Below are 25368 nucleotides of genomic sequence, written 5' to 3' on the forward strand. Positions count from 1 at the left end.
CTAGAGGGTTCACTTCTGTTAAGGGGGCTTTGCCGGATTTCTGTGCGTGGTTTTTTGCGGGATCTTTGTGAGACTCTGAGAGTCTCTGAGTAGGGTCTGCGGATATCTGTGGGGACGTCCGTGGGTGTCTGGGTTTGTGAAGGTCTCTGTAGGGTTCCTATGAGATGTCTGTGAGTTGGTCAGTGAGGGTTGTGAGGACCTCATGGGGGTGTCTGGACTCAGTGGCTGGGGTGAGAAAGGCGGGGACTCGGGTAGCAGGGATTGGGGCGGAGTCTGTCCTCGAGCCCAGCGGGGGCCAAGTAGGAGACCAATAGAATAGGGCCGGGGGCGGGCTTTAGTGAGAAGGACCAATCGACCTAATCGGAGGGCGGAGCGTCGTACAACGTCAGGCGGAGGCCGCAGCCGCGGGGCCTGGTTATCGCCTGTCCAGCGCAGCCCGGAGTCGCCCAGGCCTGAACTCCTACCCAGTCCCCGGCCTGGCCCCAGCCGGCTCGACTCCGGCCCTAGGCCCGCGAGGACACCGGAGGCCACCCCCGGGGGGTGGGAGCGGAGCCGCGGGTCAGCTCAGCGAGCGCCCGCGCTGGCCTGTCCGGCCCCGCCCCCGCCCCGGGCCATGGCTCAGCCCTTGTCCCGGCCCCTTGTCCTATCCCGTTCTGGGCCTTGGCCCCCGACCCCGCCCTCGCCCCGCTTCCCAAATCGGTTCCAGTTCCCGCCTGGGTCCCAGCGAATGCCCAGATCCAGGTTCCAGTTCAGGCGCCCCCTCCAGTCCCTGACCTGGGCCCCATCCCAGTCCCTGGCCCTGTTTCACCTCTTTCCCCATATCCCAGCCCGGCCCCTGTGCCAACCCCATTCTCAAAATTTGCTTAAGCCCGGGTCCCAACGCCTGCCCTTGTTCGAGTCCCCATCACAGCCCCTCCTTCCATCACACCCCCTACCCTTGCATAAGTCCCTGTGTCCAGCCCAGCCCAACTCTTTATCCCCGTCTGTGCCCTCATCTCTGTGTTTACCCAAGTCTCTCCCACTGCCCACCTCTCACTCTCATACCCCGCCCCTCTACCAGCCTCGACTCAGGTCTGGGCTCCAGCTGCCGTCAGCCTTACTGCTGCTGTTGCTGTTGTCTGTCCTTGGCCCAGGGGCTGGTGAGTGCAGAGCAGGAAAGAACGAGGCAGGGATGGGGTTCTGGCAGGGAGGGGTGGACTGGAGGGATTCAGGAGAGGTGGGACGTTGGCAACCAGATGGCTGGGGAAGAAGCAGAGAGAAATAGGGAGGAGGAGAGAAGTCTTACATAACTGAGAGGAATTGGCAGGGTCAGAATAGTGGCAGCTGTGGGCTTGAGCTCAGCAGGTGGCTGACAGAGACTGCATGGTTTTCTTTCTGGGGGTCTATCTGGACTCCACTTTGACTCTTCCAAGGAAGCCTTGAGTGCTTTGTACCGGCTCGTGAAGTTTGATGGGGGTGAGTGTCCCCCAACAGAGAACTTCTAGTCAAGTGTGGGAAGATCTGGCCTAAACCTTTGACGTACTGGGCATACATTGAAGCAGGGTTAAGAAAGCAGTTTTGAAAATAATGTGTAGCAAACAGATGGCCACGGGTTAGTTGCCATTATAATGAGTTTTCTTCTTGTAGTGAAACTCGCTCCAAATAAGTTTGATTTGCTTAGGAATTATTTCTGACACTTTCAGAGCAGGGTTGAAATTTGGAGACTGTTTTACAGATAGGGAAACTGAGGCACAGCAAGGGATCAATTGACCTGAGGTCATATGTGTTGACAGTGACAGTGTGGGGCTAGAAAACGGCTTCCTGATTCCGACCCTGTCCTAGTGTTGTTTTTTACTGTAATATATGCCCAATAGGAAAACAGATCCAAGTGCAAAAAGGCTGTAAGCACAACCTGTCTTCTCCCCTGTCTGCCCACAAGGGGGCTTCATCCACAAACTTTCCTCATCTGCCAGTTGTCAGCCCAGGGGAAGTGACTGGGACAGGAGAAGGAGATAACCAGCTTCCTAATGGGTGGAAGGTGGGTAGAGGAGGGGGTCCCGGCTGTAGGACATGTGCCATAAGGATGGCTCCGTAATAAAGAGTCTTCATGGCCCCAGCCCCCAGCCGTCTCTGGTGGGTAGCACTCTAGAGGGGATGAGGAGGTGCCTGAGGAAGTCTTTGGCAATAACAGCTAGCAGAGCAGCTGGAGGTAGCGGGCTGCATTCAGAGTATAATCTCGAGGAGACCAATGCATGCCAGAGGTCACTGCTCCTGCAGAGGTGTAAGCTCTGTGTGGATTCTCACAGGTATCTGGGTGCTTATGTGTCTGTGTGTGTACCTGTGGGATCTGTGGGAATGCTGGGCATATGTAGTGTGTACACACTTGTGTGTTGGTAAGCATAGGCATACGTTTGTTGTGTGGTGTGAGCCTGTGTGTCCTTAGTGTCTGTGTTATTGTGGGAGGGAAAGGTATGTGTTGTGGCCCATGCACATTCCTCTTCAGCTCTTCTTGCTCCTCCTGCAGACAGATGACTGAAGTGTCACCTCCAAGTGGATAGCTCCTTGGTTGGAGGCAGTGTTGGGTGCCTCCCACAATATATATAAGTAACCCATCTGCCCCCAGTCAGATTCCTTAAAGGGCTCAGTGCTGGTAACTGCTCAGTGTTGATTACTGCTGCTGGCAGAGTGGGCACTCAGCCGAGACAAAAGCCAGGTCAGTTTTTCAGTTTGGGTGAGGGGAAGTCCACTCTGTTGAGCCCAGTTCATAGTTTCTATCCCTGCCACCCCAGGTTCTTTGTTCATGAGCCCATTAGGAGAGGAAGGTGATTATCAGTCACAGAGCTATAGAAAGTTGAAAGATGTGGATTAAAACATGATTGCCCAGAAGCAGGTTCCAGTGCTTCGGGAGGATTGTAATGAGGCTGAAAAAGAGCACTGACTAGGCCGCACAGCAGGCAGGGCCGCCCTGAGTACAGTTAATGGTCACTGGCCTGCAGGGGTGCTCTGTGACCTGGTGATGGGGAGAGGTTTCCCTGAGCAGGGACCGGCAGTGTCACGGGACTGCGACGGCACTGTCAGTCTCAGCACACCCTTGGATCTTTACCTTGGACTTGTCTGACTGCAGTTGCATAACCCAGGCACGCCTTGCCATTACAGGAAAAGACCTTTTTGTGTCACTAGCAGGGCCAGCCTGAGCCCACGGGTGTGTGTCTGTGTGTTTCAGGTGGTGATGGAAAATCACCCTAGCCTCATTTGGAAGCGCTGGTGCATCCAGGACAGGTTCATCTGAGCTTGGTGAGGGCCTTCCGCCTGCTTCCTCTGGGACACAGAGCTGTAGGCCTAGTGACACCCCAAACCAAAGCCTGCAGTGAACAGGGCTCCAGGTGCTTTCTCAAACATCTGCCCTCAGAACTTCTCGTTTCCTCCTGGCATCCCCAGCTGCTTTTACTCCCCTTTCCCACCAGCCTATTCTGTGACCTCTGTAGGCCCTAGCCACTTGCGGGTGGCTTAATTAGTTCCTCAGTTTTGCAGGCCATGCCATTGTTCCTTTAATCACAGGGCTCTTTGTGCATATCTGTCCATTATTTCCTAAAGGTCACTAGCTACTTTCACCATCAGCTCTCTGAGAACCTGCACTGGGGGGCCTGGCCACCATTTTTTCTAACATTGGCAATGGCCCATCCAACGACCCATCCCTAGTACCAGCCTTGAGAAGGAGAAGGAGGAGCCCTTTCCTAATTCCAGCAGGGGGTGCTCAGTACTCTGCTTTCCTGTAATAATAGTATCCAGGCTATTCAGCTCTTGACTTTCTGCCTCACCGTTGTCACTGCCAGGGCTCCTAGGAAACCTTTCTTTCCCATCACTTGTTTCATTTCCCTTCATCCCTTTTGAATACATCACTGCTGCTCTGTGAGCCTCTTCAGTTCCTGGGCAGTGCTCAGCTTGCAAGGTGGCAGGTCTTTCTTGCTGACAGTTGAGAGCAATTATGTGATCTGAACTGCACAGACTAGCCTTGGGTGTGACTGCGACTTTTGAAGAGCACAGGCCCATCTAGGGCCAGTGACCTCCACCTACAGAGGATGGCTGTCTGCAGGGTGACTTGAGGTTGTTGAAATTCAGTAGGGCCAACCTTGACCTGTGCTCGCTCCCTCCATCAGCAGCCTCCCTTTCCAGATGCTTCTTTCTCTGATACTTCACATGCCTCATTTTGGAGTTATATCTCCCATCTCCAGAGGGAGAGACTGTCAGCATAGGCAAGGCCCATGGGTATTTCCTCCGTGGCTGAAAAATCCATTCAGGGTCTCCCTTACCCACTGCCCTTACTTTTGTTCTAAAGTTGCTAAAGTCCCTGACCTTCTCATCTGTCCTGAGGGCATCCTTCTGGGCTTTGCTGGGGCTGGTGTTCAGTCTGCAGAGCAGTCAGGTTCCCCAGAACTTGTTGTCCTTTGGAGCCCTTTTTGATTTGGACCCTTTTCTATCCAGCTGAGCCACTGGGTTCTTTTCACTGTGATAGCAGCCCTGGTGCCTGTGTGTTTGCCTGGCAGTTTCTTACACCAGACTGTCCTGCTCACCTGTTGCACTCTGCTCCTAATGGCCATGATCAGGTATCTAGGCATTTCAGCTATGAGGACCACATCCTCCCCACCTCCCACCCCTGGCTTCGCTGGATATGAATGTTCCCAAGCAGTTTGAGATTCTACTGTCTCACCACTTGACTGCTTCCCTGGGCCAACCTCCAGGAAGTGTCCCCAGCCCTCCCTTCTGAATCCCGGAGGCCCTGCTGTCTTCTCCTTTACTCCTCTGCTGGGGCTCTTGTGTGGCCTGCCAGCTCCTGTCCTTGCCTCTGCCACCCAAGCAGGCCCCTTGCAGCCTCACCACACTTTCCCCTCCCCACTGCTGCCCTGAGCCAGTGTACAGACAGCTCTTGTGAAGCTTCTGAGAGTTTTTATTGCTCCTGACCACAGGGGAACAGAAAGGGGAAGAAAATAACAAGGAAGTTTCACAGTCCCATGCTGACTCCCAAGCCCACAGGTGGAGTTCCAGGCTGCTCAGTAGCCTGGGAACCCGTGCCACTGTGTGCAGGCACACGCACATGCATAACGCACGCACTCGTGCCCACCATCCACACCTGTTTTGTTAGGCTTGGTGAGAGGAGAACAATGGCTTCTAAGTGAGGGGCAACTGTGGGGATTATAAAAAGCGTTCTGGTTTTGGATTGAGACAGATCAAGGTTTGAGTCCTCCGTTTGGTCTAGGTTTGAGCCTATTTCCTTACCTGTAAAGAGAGGTCATTTCCCCCAAGGTCAGTGTAAGGGTTAAAGCAGGTGATGGCAAGGGCAGCAGGAGACCCAGTTTGTTGAGTGGGTGTTTGGGGGGTGCAACCTGTTGGGCCTGGGGTTGGCTGGGAATGGCCTGTCCTACTTTGCTCCTTTCTCTACCGTCTGCTCCCCAGGAGGCCTCTTCCTGACTGACTACTCCACCTGCTCACCCCGCAAGCTGAGTCCCTTCCGCTCCTTTGCCAGCACCGAGCTCTTCCATTTCCATGTGCCTGAAGACACGTTCCTGGCTGTGTGGAATCTCATCATCTTCAAAGAGCAGGGAGGGACCTTTGGGGACCACTGCCCAGACCAAAGTGTGACCGTGTGAGTGTCTGAGTTAACCGCCTGACTCCATCCCGTGCCAACCCCAGGCCACTCTCCACCCTAAAATGAGACCTTATGAGTATCTAAGCTGCCCTCCCGACCCCTGGCCTTCGTCCAGATTGAAGTGTGACTGGCTGAAGGCCAAGACCTCTGTCTGATGACCATTCCTGAGTTCTGTATGACTACATGAATGCCCAAGCTGATCTTTTTCCCCTTATGTCTGACCCCTGACCTGGAACCATTTTATTGTGTGGGTCAGTAGAGGGAATCCATTTGTTTTACTGGTGGTGAGTGACATTTCTTTCTTTTCCCCATTTCCCATCTCTTACCCCATTGCCTGCTTTCCCTTTCTCTTCATTCTGGTCCCCCAGGTATTTCCGGTCTGGGGCACCCCCTGTCATCAATCCCCTACACACACACTTCCCAGGGGACACAGCTGTGCCTGGGGTTTTCTCACTGACTCTCAGCTGGACACTGCCCAACCGCACCTCCGGCATCTTTAACGTCAGCAGCCCCTTACCTGGGGACTGGTTCTTGGCTGCCCACCTTCCCCAGGCCCATGGCCACATCTCTGTCAAGGTGAGTTGATGCTGTCCAGGGCAGGAGGGGCCAGAGCTGCTTCTCCATCTCTGGGCTACTTGGCATTCCAGCCTTGTGCCAGTGTGAAAACAGCCTAAGGGTGGCTGGGGTGGGGCACAGCTAGAGGTCAGCAGGTCACCTGGTGGGCCAGAGGCCATGATCTGCAGGAGGCACTTTGGGAGCCTTAGGAGACACCGTGGGTCCAGGTAAGCTAGAGGGAAAGTCCAGAGCCTGCCATCAGAAGCCTGGTACTGGGGAGTGGTGTCCCTTCCTATTGGAAGATGCAGGGTTAATCACGGTGGTCAGAAGCCAGCCAGGGACTGGTCAGATGCTGCGGCACAAACCCAAGGCTAGTCTTGTTCTACGTCTTGGTTGGTGATAGCCCTGCAGAGTCTTGTAGGCTGCAGCCCAGTCATTAGTCCCTCTGGGAGTACGTGTTCCTTTTCTATCATAATTTCAGCCCCTACAACCTTATGAAGAGGGTAAGAGAATACTCAGTGATAGGCAAGCCCTTTTCCTGTTAAGAGGAGGCTTTGGGCAACTGGTGTCCAACCTGACTGTTGCCCTCCTTTCTCCCAAATATCAGTGATTGCATAGATCAGAGCTTCTTAAAGTCTCCAGTATTGTGGGGTCAAGGTCAGGTCGCTTCTCTGTTGTGGTTTGAAGGGAAGGAAATGCTGCTGAGTTTTCCTGCCACTCTCAGATACTGGGCAGGCTGGCCCTCTTCATCACAGGGAGAGGATTTCTTATTCCTGTCTGTTAGCAGGAAGGGAGATTGGGACACGGTGGCCATGTCAGAGTGGGATGGCCAGGTGTGTGGTGCCAGCGGTAACGGCAGAAGCACAAGCGTGAGCTGAGCAGGATTTAAAGAACAGGACACAGAGAACAAGAAAGTGAGTGGGGTTTGGCCTCTGAGAACTGGGAGGAGCAGAAATCCCCAGTCAGGTGAGGATTCGACCAGCTGTCTCTCTCCAGGGTGAGTTCCTTGAGGACAGGCGCTCTGGACTGTCAGACTCCCCTTCCCCTCCCGCTGAGGCCCAGCGTTCAGAGGTGTTACAGTGCTTTTGAATGAGCTGAGAATTACACAGGGACAAGTGTGCTGGCCCTACTGTTGCCAGAGATGGGAATGCAGGCTGATGGGAACTCAGGCTGAGCCCTCAGTGATAGGTTTTCCTGTGAGTGAAGGATGGGAGAACTTCCTCTCCAGGCCTGGAAGCCCTCTGGGTGAGAACATGCTGGGAACTTGCCCAGAAGTGGCTCTGGGCTCTAGGTTCTTGATTCCTGTCAGATCCAAGGTCTCTTACATTAGGAGGAATATCTTCTTAGGTCTTTGGCCAAATCCCAGAGAGCTTGTTTGTGATCCCAGCTGTGATCCTTGACTCTGTTTGTGAGATGAGAAAATCTTTTGGGAGCCATGCTGTAGTTACCCAACAACCTTTCTGATTAAACCAGAGGAACCTGGCACCTAGGCCTGGGCTGCAGTTGTGGGAGCTGAAGCCTGGTTAGGCGAGATCAGAACCAGGCCTGATGTGCCCACGTGCATCTAGAGACAGCTAGTGGGGCCTGAGGAACTTGGTACTGCAAGCCGGAGTCCTAGCCAGGAGAGATCTCTGGGTGTGGTGAGAGAGAGAACGGGCACAGTTACGCCTTACCCGGGAGTGGCAGCTGCGAGTGGACCCCATGACAGCTGGAGCTCTCCAGTCAGCCCTGTTTTAGAGGCTGGGGGAAGGGGGGCCAAGGATCTTCTTTATGTTTCCTCTAAAAATTTGATTATCTTTTGGAATCTCATATGGGCCTGTAGGATTCTTTCTTTAAAAGTGTATTAAAATTTTTTATTTATTTTGCTTGTGCTGGGTCTTCACTGCTGCACACGGGCTTTCTCTAGCTGTGATGAGTGGAGGCTACACTTTTTTGCTGTGCATGGGCCTCTCTTATTGTGGTGGCTTATCTTGTTGCAGAGCACAGGCTTCAGTAGTTGTGGCTTTTGGGTTCAGTAGTTGTACACAGGATTAGTTGCTCTGAGGCATGTGGAATCTTCTGGGACCAGATTGAACCCATGTCCTCTGCATTGGCAGGTGGATTCTTATCCATTGAACCACCAGGGAAGTCCTGGGCCTGTAAGGGTTCTTAAGTTCTCTGGTTAATTCTCTAGAAGCAAGCCTATTGGAGGGTTGTCCAGGGCATTCCTGCAGAGCTCCAACTTCTTGCCTTGCCTCCTCTTTGTCCCATGGTCCTGACTTCCCATGAGGCTTAGTAACCCCAGGAAATTATGTGGGTTCAGGAATATCCCTGGGTGGGGACTGAAGGGTGCCGGCAGTAAGAAGGCAGCAGTGTTCCTCAGCTTTGGGGATGAGCTCCCTTTAGACCTTAGTCTTTGCACACCAGCTTTATCACTGGCCTTGGGTTGGGTGCTAGAGATACAGATAAATAAGATGTATATTAGTGAGATATGGAAGTCATTTTAAGAGGACAAAGGAGAGGTTTATAACTCAGCTGGGTGGTGTGGTGGAGAGGTGGTTTTAGGTTTTAAGAAACTGTTAGGAAGTGAGATCTGATTTTGAGAAAGCAGGGAAGGGGTCATTCCAGGTGCTGGGAGTAGCATGGGCTGAAGGTGAGAAGGGAGGGCTGAAGTGGTTCAGTGTGAGGGTGAGTGAGGGGGCTGGAGTGGTGAACAGGGGTCAGATCAGGAAGGGTCTAGAAGTTAGAGCTTTATCCTGAGAGCAATAGGGAGCCTTAACATGTTGTAAAAGGAAGGTGACTTACCTGGTCCAGGCCACTCTCCTGGACTCTGGTCCCACACTTCTGTGGGCCTTTGTGTGTGTTATTTTTACTTTGTTACTGTGTTCCTAGCACCCAACACAGAGCCTGGCACATAGTAGGGGCTTGGCAAATTTTTGTTGCCCTTCTGCCATCTCAAACTCGTGTTTCCGAAACCAGTATCATTTCTCCTTCTTTCCGTCAACCTCTTCTGTCTTAACCTCTGCCTTCCATCTCCTTGCCTGTCTTGTGTTGGAGCATGTGTTCATCCTCTGGTGTCCAGCCAGTCTGTCCTGAAAGGCTGGCCTTTGGGTTTTGGGTAACATCTGGCACCCAAATGCCTTATTAGGAGAAGTTCTCCAAATGCTTGGGGCACGGTTCTCCTTGAATGCTTCCTCTTCCCAGCTCCAAGATTTGAAAGCAAATGAAAGCAGATAAAATAATGAAAACAACCATAAGGAAAGAAAAGGAGCAAATTCAGTTGACTCCACCAGCTCGAACTTAAGTGTGGCTCACTCAGCATCTCAACCGAAGGGGTTCAGATCTGCTAACCGTCTTCCTTCTGTTCTTCCTCCTCCTCCTAAATTATTTTATTTGTATTTCAAATAGGTAATATATGCACCTGGTACAACATTCAAAAGGTACAAAAGGCATACAGTGAAAAGTAAGTCTTCCTCTTCCCTTCATCCCCTTTCGGTCTCCACGTTCCCTCTCCAGAGTTAACTAGTAACTAGCTATTACCTAGTACCTCTTTCCTCTTGAAATATTTTCTTCTCTTGTCCTTTGTGACTTTATAGAACCATCCTGGTTTTCTTCCTGCCCACCACCCCCTCCTCTGTCTCCTTTCCTGGCTTCTCCTCTGCTTGATCTGTTTGTGTTGTGGTACCCAAAGCTTGGTCCTGGGATAACTCCTTTTTATTTCTCCATTCTCTTACTAAGTGTCTCCAGCACAGTAGTTTTAAATACCACCTATAAGTTCATGTCTTCCAAGAGTTTTAAGTGAGCCCTAATTTATTTGTATCTCAGATTTTATACTCAGTGGCTTACTTGACATCTCCGATGTCTAAGACCTATCTCAAACTTATCAAGTACATATCCAAACAAAGCCTGAAGTCAGGAATCTCTTTAATTCCTAATTCACTTCTCCCAAGTCTAAGCCTCTTCATTCTCTAATCTTCTCAGTAAGTGGCACAGCTAGTCACCAGTTGCTCAAAGCCCCACATTTAGGGGTCATACTTGATTCTTCTTTTTCCCTTATTTCCACACAACTAATCCATAAAGAAAAAGTCTTGAGACTCTCTTTCTAAAGCATGCCCTGGATACATCTACTTCTCTGTTCACTCTTAGCACCTTCCCTCAGCCATCTGCTGGGCCGTCACAGTAACCTCCTAAGTGGCCTCTTTGCTTCCACTCCTGCCCCCTGCCATCTGTCCAGCGCTCATTTGCTTCCATGTTGATTGGTGCCAGCTAACTGTGGGCTGGAGCTGTCTTGAATGCTGGAGTATTCCCACAGAGATGGCCACAGAGACCAAGATCTTTGGGCATCTTCAGCCTGCAAGCCTCACCCAGAAGCTCAGGTGCTTCTGTAGAAACTTAGCCCACCTGTACTACTACAATCTAGGAATCAGCTGAGGGTCTTCCACGCTAGCTTCTTTCAGATCACTTCTCACTCCACTTCTCATTTTGGGCCCTCCTGGTTTCTCAACCTGCCTCACTTTGGCCCTGCTCCCTCCATGACTGCTGCTGTTGACTGAGTTTGGATACTCTCGCTTGACTTTTGTCTTGGCAGCTCTTGAGACCTGACTTCTGGTGCCCTCTCTGTGGTTCTGTGTCAGGGTGAAGGTTCGTGCACCTTCCCTGGTCTCCACTGATTGAACACTTGCGTCCACAATAAGGGAGGTGTTAGACATGCACACAATATAGTTTCAGGAAGAAGCACATCTTAACCAGAGAGGTCATGTCCACTGATCCTTTGTTAGGCCAACAGCAAGCAAGACATGGAACAAGGTGTTTCCTCCTTCTGGACCGTCTAGTAAGGATGGGGGCTATCTCCTGAAGTGTGAGTCCCCACCCTCAGGGTCATTAACCGCAAGATACTATGGTGGTGATTCCTACCTTAGGAAGTGGGCTCAGTGAAATAACTCATGAGAGTATTTCTGGTCCTCACCAAAGATGAGGGACATCTGCTTTGTATAGCAGAGATGGAGGTTTCTGAGCAACAAGGTGGGTTCAGGAGCTTTCTGAAGGGACCTCTTTTGACGCTTGTTCTTTAACTCAGCAGGTATTTTCTAGCACCTAGTATGTGCCAGGTGGTGTGATAGGTGTTGGGAATGCAGTGATAAAAAAGGCACAGGAAAATTCCAGGCAGAGGGTAATAAGGTGTTCCGGACTGGCACCCATCAAGGCCCCTTTCCAGCCTTGTGGATCTTTGCTACAAGTCAACAAACAAGCCTTGGCTGGCTTGTTCCATGACAGGGAACTCAGTAGGATGTCAGAGCCTGGAATTCTTGTCCCAGATCAAGGCTAATGGTGTGTCTTGGTCAGAAGAACCACAAAAGTGAACAGTGGCCTCTAGTTTATTGGGCTAGTGTAAGGCAGTTTGTCAAGAAGATGAGAGAAACCTAATAAGGCCCCCCCCACCCCGCCACCCTGCTCCCCTGAACTGCTAGGACTGAGGGCCCAGAGAAGTGCAAATGCTGGAACTAACGAGCCCGTCCTCACTGGAGATGCTGCAGCTGCCTGGGCCCGGGTGGTGTCCCCTGAGTAGAGAAGTGTTAGTGATTTTATCCAGAAGAGCAGCTCGGGGAGACGTGGTGGTTCTCCTCCAGTGACAGAAGGAACCCAGGCTTAGACAGAAGGAGCGGATGTATCTGGGGCCCCTGAGGCAGAACGATATGGGGAGACAGAAGATAGGCTTTGGCTTCAGAAAGGTCACAGCTGCCCCAGCTGGGTTGATTCACTTATTCATTTATCCGGCAAACATTCATTTGTGAGGTGTGCACTTTACATTAGGCTTTGTGTCTGGAGGAGCAAAAATAAGACCAGGTTTCTGTTTTCAAGTTACCTGTAGTCTGGAATTTGCCTGCGGAGGTAGGGTGACTCTTCCCTGGGGGTGTTAAAGCAGAGGCTGGACAGGTATTAACACTTGGGGAGGGCAGGTAGAAAATAAAGGAAATGAGAGATTCAAATGGGGCAAGGGGGGAGGTTTGGACTGGAGGCCTTTAAGGAACTTTATTTGGGGGGCATGCTAGTACCCAAAGAGTGCTGATTCCTGTGGGCTTGGTAGGTGAATGGGCGGTTTGAAATGACCTTGATGGGCTGTCTGGGGGTGTGCAGGAGGGGTTACTAGAGGAAGGGCAGGCAGGGCCTGTCAGGAGGGGCTTGGATTTGAGCCCCTAAACCTCAGTGGGGTTTGAGGCCCTCAAAACCCCAATCCTGAGGATCATAGAAGACCCTGCAGACCAAGGAAGGACCCAGAGCTTAGAGAGACCGTAGTCACAGCCCCAGAAGCAGGAGGGCCAGAGGTCTGTCCCACCTCCGCAGGCTTTGGCCTCGCTTTAGTAGTGCATTGCGGTCTCTCCCCTCCTGCCACCCCTGCTTGTGCCTCAGGGTCTCCAGGATGAGTGTCAGTACCTCCTCCAGCCACAGCTGATTGTCCGGCGTCTGCTGGACGTGGCCGTGCTGGTGCCTGGGAGACCCTCCGAGCAGACCCTCTCCGCCCACAATCGCTCAGCCCTGTACAAGTAAGTCGAGTGCTCCCCCAACCCGGGCCCTTCCCATCTTCCTTCCCTGGCCTCAGTCTGCCTGCTGATCCTTCGCTCTCCCTGGCTAGCCTGGACTGCTGGGCCACCCAGAACCCCAGGGTGGGTCTGACCCCTCCCTCTCCCCTAGCATGGAGGGGAAGACCAGAAAAGGCCTCCTGTTCTCCTGTCCTCCACCTCTCCATTCTTCCCAGTGTTCCCCTCATCCTGTGTCCCTCTCACCTCTCTGTACCCTGTCTTTTCTCATCTCCACCCTCCCCTCTGCCCAGGGTCTTCGTGCCCAGCTTCACTTACAGAGTTTCAGCACAGCTGGTGTGTGTGGGGGGCCGTGGGGCATCCGCCTGCCCCCTGACACTGCGCCTACGTCCCAAGGCCCCACCCCTGCACAACTCAAGCTCTGTGGCCTGTGGAGGAGCCTCCGTATGCCAGCTGGAGCTGGCACTGCCCCCCTGGGGGCACTGGGTCTACGTGCGTGTGGAGACACCATCCCGGGGCCCTGGCAGGACCGTCCGCTTCCAGCTGTGCGTGTGGCTGCAAGGTCAGAAGCCCTGCACCTGCCCCAGCCACCTGGCCTGTGCTGACATCGTGGCTGGGAAGAGGCAGGCGTGATGGCTGTGCTCGTTGGTCCTCGGCCATGTCCCTATGACCTCCCCAGCACCATCCAGCTCCCTTATTCCCCAAAGCCCTCCCACTTGGAGCTTCAAGTCATGAGAAGGCCTTCAGGTCACTTTTGGTACCTGACTTAGGCTTACTAAGGGACTTACTCTCCTTGATCTAACCTCCCAGTGTAATGGGGCAGGCAGGGACAGCTAGGACCTTTGGGACATGGTTCTTGCCAGAGCCCTTGCAGGCCAGTGAGAGGGTCCATCATCCGTTTCAGCACTGCCCTCACTGCCACTGGGGAGGGAGAGATGACCTTCAGTCCCTCCAACATGACATGCCACTAGCTGTGACCACTAGAAAGTGCCTGGACCCAGTCCTGTGACTTTAGATGCCAAACGCCACAGGGATATTTGCTTTGAGTTCTCTCCCTCCCCACCCTCTCTTAAACCCTGTGTGGCTCAGATCCAGTGTGTGGTAGGGCTGCAGGACTGGGAGGGCGGCAGGCCACGGCTCAGATTTCCTCTGCCCCACAGAGTGCCCACAGCCCAGCCTGTCCCGTGCCCTGGTCCCTGGAGCTGCTATGAACATGCCCCAGTCACTGGGCAACCAGCCGCTGCCCCCAGAGCCACCATCCCTCAGGACCCCTGCCGAGGGGCCTGGGGCCACATCCCCACCTGAGCACTGCTGGCCGGTACGCCCGACGCTGCGCAATGAACTGGACACCTTCTCCGTCCACTTCTACATCTTCTTTGGCCCCAGCGTGGCCCTCCCTCCCGAGCGCCCGGCCGTGTTTGCCCTGAGGCTGCTGCCAGTGCTGGACAGCGGAGGTGTGCTCAGCCTGGAGCTCCAGCTCAATGTGGTACTCTTTGTGGAGAGCAGGGAGGTGGTCCTGTGGGGGAATCTGAAGGAGAAGATGTCAGGGGTGAAGGGGCCCTTACCTCCTCCAGGAAGCCCGTCCAGGTTGCTTCCAGTTTATGGTTAGAGACTATGCCTCAGCCCACTTCTGGTCAATAAATGTGCTCTGAGCATTTACTGCAAATGGGCTGGGTCAGCCAGGGCAGCTCAGAGGGATCCAGATTTCCCGTTTTGTAGGCTTACCTGCCACTCACTAAAGGCCTCTCTCCGTGGCAGGTGTTCGTTGTTCCTCACGTATCTCTTGTGATGGGGAGCTTACCGCCTATTGAGGCCATGCAGTCCATGTTTAGACAGCTCTGATTGCTAGAAGCATTCTTGGCATTCCATCAAAATTTGTCTCCATGGATTTTTGCCCACTGATCTTTGTTTTGTCCTAGAAGTTATATCCAGTAGTCTACTCCTGTCCTTTTATAAAAAAAAATTAATAGACTTTATTTTTCAGAGTAGTTGTAGGCTTACAGGAAAATTGAGGAAAGTAAATTGAGTCCTCCTCTTTCCCCACGCAGTTTCCCCTATTACTTACATTTTATGTTAGTGTGGTACATTTGCTGCATCCCTGTCCAGTCTTTCAGATGCCTCTCAGCCTTGCCAAAGCTGAACAACCTCCGCATCTGAGACTTCTCTTCCTCTGCTGTCTCCTCTGGTCATACTTCTGGTCATCATGCCTCTGAAACAAGTGATCCCAGGTGGTCTGACCTGGGTGGCAGGCAGTGTTTGTGCAGCCTGAGATCAAGGTACCTCTTTCAGCTGCTGCCTCACTTGAGGCTTGTGGTAGACTAAGACCTCTGGATCGTTTTTCTTTACTTCCTTTTTTTGCTTCAAAACAATTAGATATATTTGCTTTTTTATTATAAAAATGATAGGATCACATATAAAAGCTTTGGAAAATAGAGGAAGATATCCCCCATAACACAACTGCTTAGCTTTTTGGTTATATGTCCTAGTCCTTATCCACAGTAACTGATGTGTTTATCTAGTTGTAACCAAGGACCACACACATCTTCATGCTCTGAGCATGGTTAATGTGAACAGCTGCCAATTCCTATCTTGTATTTTTGCAGTGCACTTTTTAACCTGAATGGAAGAATTTATGTTCATCTTTGAGGCATTGCCTAACATTGGTTTGAACTGTGGGTCTTTACTACTTTGTGTAATTCACACACTTCTAAACCTCTTAGTCATTATTTTCAGCACTGAACAAGACTGGGCTGAGAGCAGAGCCCTTTCAGGCCTTTGGCAACTGTCTTGGGTTGGCATTGATCTAATTATTTATCTACTGTTCCCTGAGCCAAGAATCATTAATCATTTTAACTTTACTATTCCTCAGCTCTGGGGCAGGGACCATTTTCCTATCAGTCCATCTGATACCTGGTTTGTGACTTGAGGTGGTATTTTGTGGGACATGGCTCAGAACTTTCTAGTGATCCTGCTGGTTAGGACAGAGCTGATTCTTCAACCCCAAGACATTCCTTATTTTCATACTCAAATTTTCTCTGACGGTGTTCTGGCTAAGACTGTACATATTTTGTGTTTGCTTATTGCCATGCCTTTAGGCAATGACAGTGAAGCCTCGATTTGACCTTGAAACTGTAGAGCCTGTGTCAGAGCCCAGCCTCACGCATTCTCTTCCTCTGTTTCTGGAAAGGAGAGGCCTGCCTCCCCTACTGTCTTGCCCTGTCACTGTCTGCATTCTTGTTTATTTTCTCTAAAGGGCATCTGCTTACATTCTATCATCTGCATGCCATGACACAACTACATACCTCAGAGCACCTGTTCTATTTATTCTGAGAGGTATATTGGTACACCTACTCTGATCTTTCCCTCCAAGCATTTTGATGTTTTCCCTTGCATCAAGAACTGGACATTTGGAACAGAGAACTGCATACCTAGAGGACATTTTCTGGTTCCCACCAGAATGGCTTTTGCTGAATAAAACTTTGGTGTCTTCTGGGCTTGCGTTGAGGGAAGTTAGGAGCAAGTTGCATGAAGTTCACTCTTGCAGCTAAGCATTGGAGACGGGGCAGCACACAGTGCTTCTTTGATATGAATTTAACTAAGAACCATCCCTCTGGGTGCAGTGCTTCTCCCAAGACCCTGATTAACTTATCGCGTGGACTCACATTTCTAGTGCTCCTGCTGGTTAGGACAGAGCTGATTCTTCAACCCCAAGACATTCCTTATTTTCATACTCAAATGTTCATCTTTGAGGCATTGCCTAACATTGGTTTGAACTGTGGGTCTTTACTACTTTGTATAATTCACACACTTCTAAACCTCTTAGTCATTATTTTCAGCACTGAACAAGACTGGGCTGAGAGCAGTGATGAACTCACATTTCCTTGCTTTGGTTGCTTAAAAGTCAGCGTCAAATATATGGCTCACATCTAGGTACAGACTTTCTTTTCTTATCCTGATGTATAAATTTCCCTCATGCATTTATTCTGGCCTGTTATTTGTATTTAATAAGCTGCCCCAAATCCTTCTTGAATGAGGTGAGCTTATGAGATCCTGTTACCTTTATTCTTGTAGACAACCCTTTTCATTTAGTCCTGTGGATATCCAGTTTCTTTCAATCCCAGCCAGGTTGCTACATTTAGTCCTACAGGTGTTCTCTTACCACTAGTACCTAGAATCATTTCACCTGAGGAATCGTGTGTATCTTTACACACTTCCTGCTTTCAGGTTTATGTGAAGATGTGATGATGATTTATGAGCTGCACAATTGCAGAGCTTTTTTACAGCTAGTTTCTACATCCAGCAACAGTGCTCTTCTTCTCCCCCCACCCCCCCAAAAAAGCTAGGTAGGACTGAAAAAGTGGGTGCTGTCTCTTGCCTAGGCAGAATTTAAACAATTCTGTCCAAAGAAAGGGTTTAGAAGTGGCCTTGGCTTCTCATCAGTCTTTGAAAGATCTCTGCTATGGAAGATCTGGTGATGGTGTTTCCCCATTTTTTGGTTGTTAGAGTGAAGGGGGTGGGTGTGCTTCCTGTGGGAGCACCTACAGGACCAGGGGTGTTAGGTGAGGGCCTGGAGGAGTTTCTAGGGAAGGGTTAAGAGGTGGAGGAATCTGGGGGTGGTGGTGGGAAGACCTGGAGGATATGGCAGCCTCATGTTTGTATCTGCCTGCCCAGAGCTCCCTGCGCCAGGAAAATGTGACAGTGTTTGGATGCCTGACTCATGAGGTGCCCTTGAGCCTGGGGGATGCCGCAGTGACCTGTTCCAAAGGTAGGGTGAGGAACTGGGGAAGAAGAGGGGCTGGAAGACCAGGGCAGGGGTAGGGTATGGAGGAAAGATGGGCTAGGGCGTCTGGGAACTGAGGGCAGGCGGGTGAGGGTTCTTTAGGTCCTGACCCCACACTGGCTTCTCCCTTCTCCCCTCAGAGTCCCTGGCCGGCTTCCTGCTCACGGTCAGTGCCGCCTCCAGAGTGGCCAGGCTGAGAATCCCGTTTCCGCAGACGGGGACCTGGTTCCTTACCTTGCGCTCCCTGTGTGGGGTGGGGCCTCGGTGAGCAGGGCGGGGCCTCGGTGGTGGGGCCCTGAAGGATGCGCCTGAGCGCCAGGTGACGGCGAGTTTGTGCGCAGGTTCGTGCGATGCCGAAACGCGACCGCGGAGGTGCGGCTGCGAACTTTCCTGTCCCCGTGTGTAGATGACTGCGGGCCCTATGGCCAGTGCAAGCTGCTGCGCACGCACAACTACCTGTACGCGGCCTGCGAGTGCAAGGCCGGTGAGCAGGCTGGGCTGGTGAGGGAGCCCGCCTGGGGCGGGAGGGAGGGAGGTGGTAACCTATGTAGCAGGGTTTGGAGAGGGTGGTACGGGGTCAGGGTACCCTTCCCTGGCAGTGACATAGGGCCTGACCAGAAGGGCCAGCAGGAGTGTCTGCTGAACCCTGGGCTGCCTTCTGACCTCTTCCACCCTGTGCCTGTCCCGTTGCAGGATGGCGGGGCTGGGGCTGCACGGACAGTGCGGACGCGCTCACCTACGGGTTCCAGCTGCTGTCCACACTACTGCTCTGCCTGAGCAACCTCATGTTTTTGCCACCCGTGGTCCTGGCCATTCGGAGCCGATATGTGCTGGAAGCGGCTGTCTACACCTTCACCATGTTCTTCTCCACGGTATGCGGTGCCATTAGTGTCTGCACCGAGTCCTTAGCGGTGGTGGTGGATGAGGGTCTACATTTACACCATGGGCCTCCCGGGGTTTGGAGCTGTCTCTCTTCACTGTCCTCTACAGCAGGGCTTCCCCACCGCTTCCTATCATGGCATGCGATAATAGATATGATATCTTCCTATCATAGAACACGATAATTTTTATAAGACACATGGGAATAAATGAACAAGGCTGTTTGCGACTTAAGATAACGCCACTACAGGCAGCATGGGGTCTTCAGCGTCCCGCACCCTACCTGTCCACTCTAAGGGGTGAGGGGACCTTTACCTCAACACGCTAGCCAAGAAGCTCAGACCTACAATACGGAATTGTGTCTACACAATTCCCCTGAGATGCTTATATCTAGGGATCTGTTCATCTCATCCGTGGGCTCTTGGCATCTTGTGATGTACAGTGCCTACCTATGAGCACTGCAAACGTCTTAGATGGATTCAGGCTTCCATGTTTCTTAGGAACAAGGATATCACAGAAACCAGTACATGCCTCCCTGTTGTCCAGTATTAATAGATCAGACCTCTGTCCAAATCACAAAAATTCTACCTGTCATCTTAGGAGGAAGTGGGGACTGAGGGGTCATGTTCTAAGGTCCTGGATACTTCTCTATAGGTGAGGAACAGTGGTTGTAACTGTGCCATGCAGTGAGACCTTGGCCTCTTAAGCTGCATGAGAATGGCACACCCCAGTTTTGTCTGAATGCCCCCCCTTTTAGACCTGTTCTGACAATGCTCCATTATACTTTTATTTTAAATATTCTCCTCTCTCTTCTTTATTGCCAGATGCCCTTTATATTGTTGCTCACCAAATCTTCCAGCAACAGCAGTTTCACCAGTATATTCTTAGTTGTGTGCAGATATAATGTGGTTCACAATTAGTAAGAACATCTAAGTGAGTCAGGAGCCTAGAGCATGTGAGGAGAGTTTATCCAGTCTCCTGCACTTCACAAGGCATCCTGAAAATTGGCCCCAGGGTGTTTAGTACCAGATGACTCCTCATCATCTGGGTTTGATGGCATATCATCCTGAAAAGAAAAGACCTTCCCCTAGTAGGAACACTGTGGGGGCCAAAAGTGCCTGGTCCCATGAACAATGCCTCCACTTTTGTAAATAAGGCAGTAAGCAAATGATCACGGAGAAGATACTGGCTCTGAGGGGTTGCCTAAAGTCCTGCTCTAACTCCTGCTCTTTTCCCATGTGTGCCAAAGTGTAGAGCTACTTGTGATTCCGTTTTCCCAGGCAGGATCCCTCTAGTCCCTCTTTCTTGTTCTTTATTCAGCGTAGACTTCATTCATTCCTCAGCAGTCTCCATGTAAGGACCCATCGGTCCTACTGCAGGTGTCAGCACCAGCACCGGAGGTGGCAGTCTTCTCCTGTCTTAAATCCAGGACAGTCTACACCTGGGAGTAGTGTGTTGATTCCTGTCCAGGGCCTGGGAGCAGACAGTAGCTTTGTTATCCAGGAGTTTAAAGTGCAAAATGTAAATGTATTTTAAAAAAAGACAAAACGGGCTACAAACCCAGCACTTGATTTTGTATGTAGCTGATAGTCCTGATGCTGGGAAAGATTGAGGGCAGGAGGAGAAGGGGACGACAGAGGATGAGACGGTTGGATGGCATCATTGACTCGATGGACATAGGTTTGGGTGGACTCTGGGAGTTGGTGATGGACAGGGAGGCCTGGCATGCTGCAGTTCATGGGGTCGCAAAGAGTAGGACATGACTGAGTGACTGAACTGAACTGATAGTTCAGATAACGATAACAGAAAAAACACATCTGCTGATACATGCTGTGTGTCAGACACTGCTCATTGAATCCTTCCCATAGCACTGTAACAATGGAGAAGTACTGCTATTATTATTATCATCCCTTTTTTGCAGATGAGGAAAGTTTAAATACTCTGGTTAAGGCCTGAGGTGAGTGGAGAAACTGGACTTATCACTCAGCCTGCCTCTTGGTCCCTCTCATGTCACCACTGAGCTGTAGGGCTCTCCTTGCCCCAGGCAATGAGCATGCGTACATACATTCCCAACCTGAATCTAGCTTCTCAGAAGCCCAGGAGTATGTGGGGATACTAATGACCTCAGGTTAGTAGTTCTTAAACTCTTAAAGGAGAGCCAGCCAAAAATAATTTGGCTTATAATTTGGCTTATAATTTGGTCAGAAATTATAAACAAGCCATATATTAGAAAGAACAGGGAAAATGTATCAGACATGGAGGTTGTACATCTCTTGCTCATACAGCTCAAGCCACATGTCCTTCCCAGTGCTAGAGACCTCATAATTGGATCCCATAAGACCCAGACAGAGCTGGCATTCTGGGGCCCCGGCAGCCTTCCTTGCTGATTACTGAGATCCTGGCTGCAAGCCCACCTACTCATTATTCCACCTCCTCTTCTATTCCTCACATCAGCACAGTCATTCTCAGTGGCCCTTGGCAAAATGCCATGATGTTTCCAAGAGGAAACAGAAGCAGAAAACAAGAGAACAGCAGTAAGTTTCAGTCTATCCTGAGTATAAATATTCCCATCTTCGTACAGAATGAATATATTTGCATCTCCAATTTAAAATTCTGTAGTGCCAGGATACTCTATTTGGAGCATTAGATGAGCTATATAGTTATGTTATAAAAATATAAAAATCCACAGAGAAGAACAATTTAGGATAATTTTCCAAAATTACCTTATAAGTAAAGAGATGGCCAAAATTGAGGAAGATGTCAGATTATACTAATGGAAGCCAGTTTGTAGTCTGAATTTGTTTTCTTAAACCTCCCAGTCTTTCCGTGTTATTTCTACCACTTCTTTTTATTGGTAATGCAAAAGGAATATTAACCTAAAATTTAGTCCACAATTTTCTGTGAGACAACAGTAGTGCTATATAAACATAGATATTTTTTTGTGTAGGGGAAAGTCTGTTAGTGTGGGGATATTATCCCATGAATATACATGATATAAAGTATAAGATGACTAACATTTATTGAGCACATACTGTGTGCCAAACATATAGGAGAGTATTCCAGACTTTCAGGGTAGTCTCTCCCAGGTGCCACCATATATAACCCAGCCTTCAGTTCAGTTCAGTCGCTCAGTCATGTCCAACTCTTTGTGATCCCATGGACTGCAGCATGCCAGGCTTCCCTGTCCATCACCAACTCCCGGAGCTTCTCAAACTCATGTCCATCGAGTCGGTGATGCCATCAAACCACCTCATCCTCTGTCGTCCCTTTCTCCTCCTGCCTTCAGTCTTTCCCAGCATCAGGGTCTTTTCCAATGAATCAGTTCTTCGCATCAGGTGGCCAGAGTATTGGCATTTCAGCTTCAGCATCAGTTCTTCCCACGAATATTCAGGACTGATTTTTAGGATTGACTGGTTTGATCTCCTGCTGTCCAAGGGACTCTCAAGAGTCTTCTCCAACACCACAGTTCAAAAGCATCAATTCTTCGGGACTCAGCTATCTTTATGGTTCAACTCTCACATCCATACATGACTACTGGAAAACCATAGCTTTGACTAGATGGAACTTTGTTGGCAAAGTAATGTCTCTGCTTTTTAATATGCTGTCTAAATTGGTCACAGCTTTTCTTCCAAGGAGCAAACATCTTTTAATTTCATGGCTGCAGCGATTTTGGAGCCCAAGACAATAAAGTCTGTCAATGTTTGCCATGAAGCGATGGGACCAATGCTATGATCTTAGTTTTTGGAATGTTGAAGCTCATTCCAGTATTTGATACAGCCAGTTGCTTCTAGGTTATGGGTAAATGGTTACACCAGTGAAGTTTGCTTAACCGTATTTACTATAAATTGTGTCTTCTGGTTAGAGATGGCAATGAATGGGTGCCATGGCAATCGATAATGAATTCTGCTCCATGAATAACAAAGCAGGCTGAAGCACTGCAGGTAGAAGAGACAGACATATGCGTAGAATATATGATGACAAGATGCTGTCTCCTCCAGGTTGAGGAGTTTTAATGAAGTGAGCTGCCACAAGTTATTGGCTGGTTCCTCTAACAAATTGTGCTGCATGATGGAGTCAGTGATGGACTTTACTGATGGCATTTTGGACATTGAGAGGTGACAGTGGCCTGGTCAGGACTGGTGAAATGTAGATCATGTTGTTCACCTCACCCTGAAGCTTTAATTAACTCTACCCCTATGGGTTATCTGCAACTTAAACAATCTCTTTGACCTTTTAGTATACTTGGATCAGTTGTAGATCAGTCATAGAATATTAGAGAGCTTATTCCAGTTCTACTTGTGTCCCCAGCACGCTCCCTTCTTAAACTCCTTAGTACTCTATTCTTTGCTGTGTTTCCACAGTGTAGGGTAGGTGAACACTGTCCCTTCCCCAAGGTGCCATGCTCTTCTCCATGGCTTTAGAGACTGCCTTTTTAATTACTGCCTCCTGCCTCCATGTTATTGGGTGGGAAGGGATGCAGAGGACCAGTTAGTCCAAGATCTGAAGGTGAAACATAACTCAAGAGTCTGAACTATCAAATGAGGCTTGGGGTTTGGATTGACCAGGAGATCAGAGTCCAGCCCCAGAGCTTGGGTCAGGCTGAGGATTACATGTGGGACCCTGTGTGAGTACAGGGAACTATAGGCAAGGATTGGCCTGAGCTTGAGAGTCCTGGCCTCCCCCAGGCCTGGTGCTCTGACAGGACATTCCGGAAGCAGGAAGATTAGGAAGGTGAGGCTGAGGTTCAGGGCTGTCGGGTACATGCAATAGGACACAGACTGGCCTCTACCATACTCTCAGGGGTGGGGAGTCAGGCATTCCCCAGTTCTGCTCAGTTGGTTCCCTCTGCCCTCTGCTTTTCTGACAACAGCATTCCACCCCATGGCCTGTTTCTCCAGCTTTGTAGACTGGCCCTCTGCCCTGAGTTCTCTCAATGCTTGTCCTTTCTTCCTCCAGTTCTACCATGCCTGTGACCAGCCTGGCATTGTGGTTTTCTGCATCATGGACTATGATGTGCTGCAGTTCTGTGACTTCCTGGGCTCCTTAATGTCCGTGTGGGTCACTGTCATTGCCATGGCTCGCTTACAGCCTGTGGTCAAGCAGGTCAGTCTGGAGAGGGCCCTGGGGGACAACCATTGCCCAAATCTATTTGAAATTCACTTCCCGACCTCTCCCGGGGGCATGGCCAAGCACCCTCACCACCCTGGCCCAGCCCCTGGAGACCTCTTTCTCTAGGTGCTATACTTGCTGGGGGCGATGCTGCTGTCCATGGCTCTGCAGCTTGACCGGCATGGACTCTGGAACCTGCTTGGACCGAGTCTCTTTGCTCTGGGGATCTTGGCCACAGCCTGGGTAAGGCTGGGAGGGCTGGGGGAGGGGAGGTCCCAGCAGGACTTGGGTGCAGGTACTTGGGTATCCACTTTCCAGTTTAAGGTGGGCCCGGACCTTGTTGTCATCACTCTGCTGCTTACAGAGCCGAACTCGTCTCGGCAGACGCCGAGGGTCACCACCAGGGCTCAGGGGACACCTGAGAGCGACCGGCTCTGGCCTAGGTTCCAGAGTCGTCCCTGAGCCCCACTTCTCTGCCTCCCCCAGACAGTACGCAGCGTCCGCCGCCGGCACTGCTACCCGCCCACATGGCGCCGCTGGCTCTTCTGCCTGTGCCCGGGCAGCCTCATCGCAGGCAGTGCCATCCTGCTGTATGCTTTTGTGGAGACCCGAGACAACTACTTCTACATTCACAGCATCTGGCACATGCTCATCGCTGGCAGTGTGGGCTTCCTGCTGCCCCCTCGTGCCAAGACTGACCGCCGGGTCCCCTCTGGAGCCCGGGCTCGGGGCTGCGGGTACCAGCTGTGCATCAATGAGCAGGAGGAGCTGGGCCTTGTGGGCCCGGGAGGGGCCACTGTCAGCAGCATCTGTGCCAGCTGAGAGGGGCTTAGGGCCGGCCCTGGGAGAACTGGAACCCTTCCTCAGGACACAGAGCCCTTCCTGGGGTTCCTCCTGGGAGCATGGAGCCCTCTCAGGGCTAAGAGACAAGTTGTGTTTCTTGAGGACATGGAGTCTTTCTTAAGGACATGGAACTCTTCTGGGGACCTGGCAACTTCCTGAGGGCCAGGAGACCTCCAGCATCTTCAGGACTGGAGCCTGTGCAGGGCCACCAAGCCCCCTCAGGACTGAGGGGTCCTGCCCAGGGTGTGGAACCTGCTGAGGATGTGGAGACAGAGCCCTAACAGGACACAGCTTTGTCCCTAAGGAGATGGAGTCCATCTTGGGGAAGCTGAGTCCCCTGTCTCCCAGCAGCTCAGCCTCTCTGGCCTTGGCTTCCTTCCCGGGGGCAGTGTCAGGGCCGTGCTGCACTGCGAGGGGGTGCAGGACAGACAGGGCGGGGACTGGGCTGGGGGTGCTAGTACCCTGGCGTGATACAGGTGGAGTCTGGTGTGTCTCCAATGAAGAATTTCCTGATTCTGTGCTGCCCTTTTTCCTGTGGGCAAGGGTCTGGGGAAGAGGAGGGAGAGATGGACCCTGAGGAGAGGGGCATGGGTGACGCAGCCCAGCTGGCATGAGCTGCTGGAGCAGCTTCCTGAGGCTTTTGCCCTATTGGGTCAGGCTGCAGCAGCTTGGAGTACAGAGTTGTGAGTGTGTGTGTGTGTACTTGATGAGATGATGCAAATCAGTGAAACAGACCTCCTTTGTGGTGCCCACACCCAACAGGGAAGGAAGCTGAGGGCTCAGGAGATGGGATGAGCTGGTACGAATCTCAGATGTGCAAGATATATCACAAGACTGTAGCTCCTTTTTCAACCCCCATTTTGCCCCTGTGCCAGAAACGTAATCTTTTGTCATTTTGGATATTCTTCTCTTTCCACAAAGGTCACAGCCAAGTCCCAAGGGTTTTGTATAATGCTGAGACGTGGAAAGGGTGTCCTCTCTGGTCAGAAGTGTCCATATCCCATACATCCCCTGAGATTTCATCCCCCATCTGATCCCCAGCCAGTAAAGTTTTCAGAACACTA

At 51.1% G+C, this 25368-nt stretch overlaps 1 protein-coding gene across 5 annotated transcripts; it reads left to right on the top strand.

Moving 5' to 3' along the window:
* The first annotated feature begins 416 nt into the window (after positions 1 to 416).
* TMEM8B (transmembrane protein 8B) lies at positions 417 to 25368 on the top strand. Of its 5 annotated transcripts, none has more exons than XM_061426876.1 (13): positions 419 to 1139; positions 5431 to 5620; positions 5992 to 6199; positions 12566 to 12699; positions 12987 to 13255; positions 13854 to 14179; positions 17365 to 17458; positions 17614 to 17737; positions 17815 to 17957; positions 18167 to 18345; positions 23309 to 23455; positions 23588 to 23704; positions 23948 to 25368. In XM_061426876.1, exons 1-13 carry the CDS (start codon positions 614 to 616, stop codon positions 24281 to 24283), a joined length of 2793 nt encoding a protein of 930 aa, XP_061282860.1. In that variant the 5' UTR covers positions 419 to 613; the 3' UTR covers positions 24284 to 25368. The 5 variants fall into 5 exon arrangements, with proteins under 5 accessions (XP_061282863.1, XP_061282860.1, XP_061282858.1 ...); XM_061426874.1 differs by having other exon boundaries at positions 420 to 1139; positions 23826 to 25368; XM_061426875.1 differs by having other exon boundaries at positions 422 to 1139; positions 23952 to 25368.

This window comes from Bos javanicus, chromosome 8 (genome assembly GCF_032452875.1).
Source record: "Bos javanicus breed banteng chromosome 8, ARS-OSU_banteng_1.0, whole genome shotgun sequence".
In the NCBI taxonomy this organism is placed as follows: Eukaryota; Metazoa; Chordata; class Mammalia; order Artiodactyla; family Bovidae; genus Bos; species Bos javanicus.

Excerpts from the sequence above, each read along its gene's own strand:
- TMEM8B (XM_061426874.1), top strand. The coding sequence starts at position 614 with ATGGCTCAGCCCTTGTCCCGGCCCCTTGTCCTATCCCGTTCTGGGCCT. Across the intron at positions 17,738-17,814 it reads CTGTGTGGGGTGGGGCCTCG|GTTCGTGCGATGCCGAAACG; the intron begins GTGAGCAGGGCG and ends GTTTGTGCGCAG. Across the intron at positions 23,456-23,587 it reads TACAGCCTGTGGTCAAGCAG|GTGCTATACTTGCTGGGGGC; the intron begins GTCAGTCTGGAG and ends CTCTTTCTCTAG.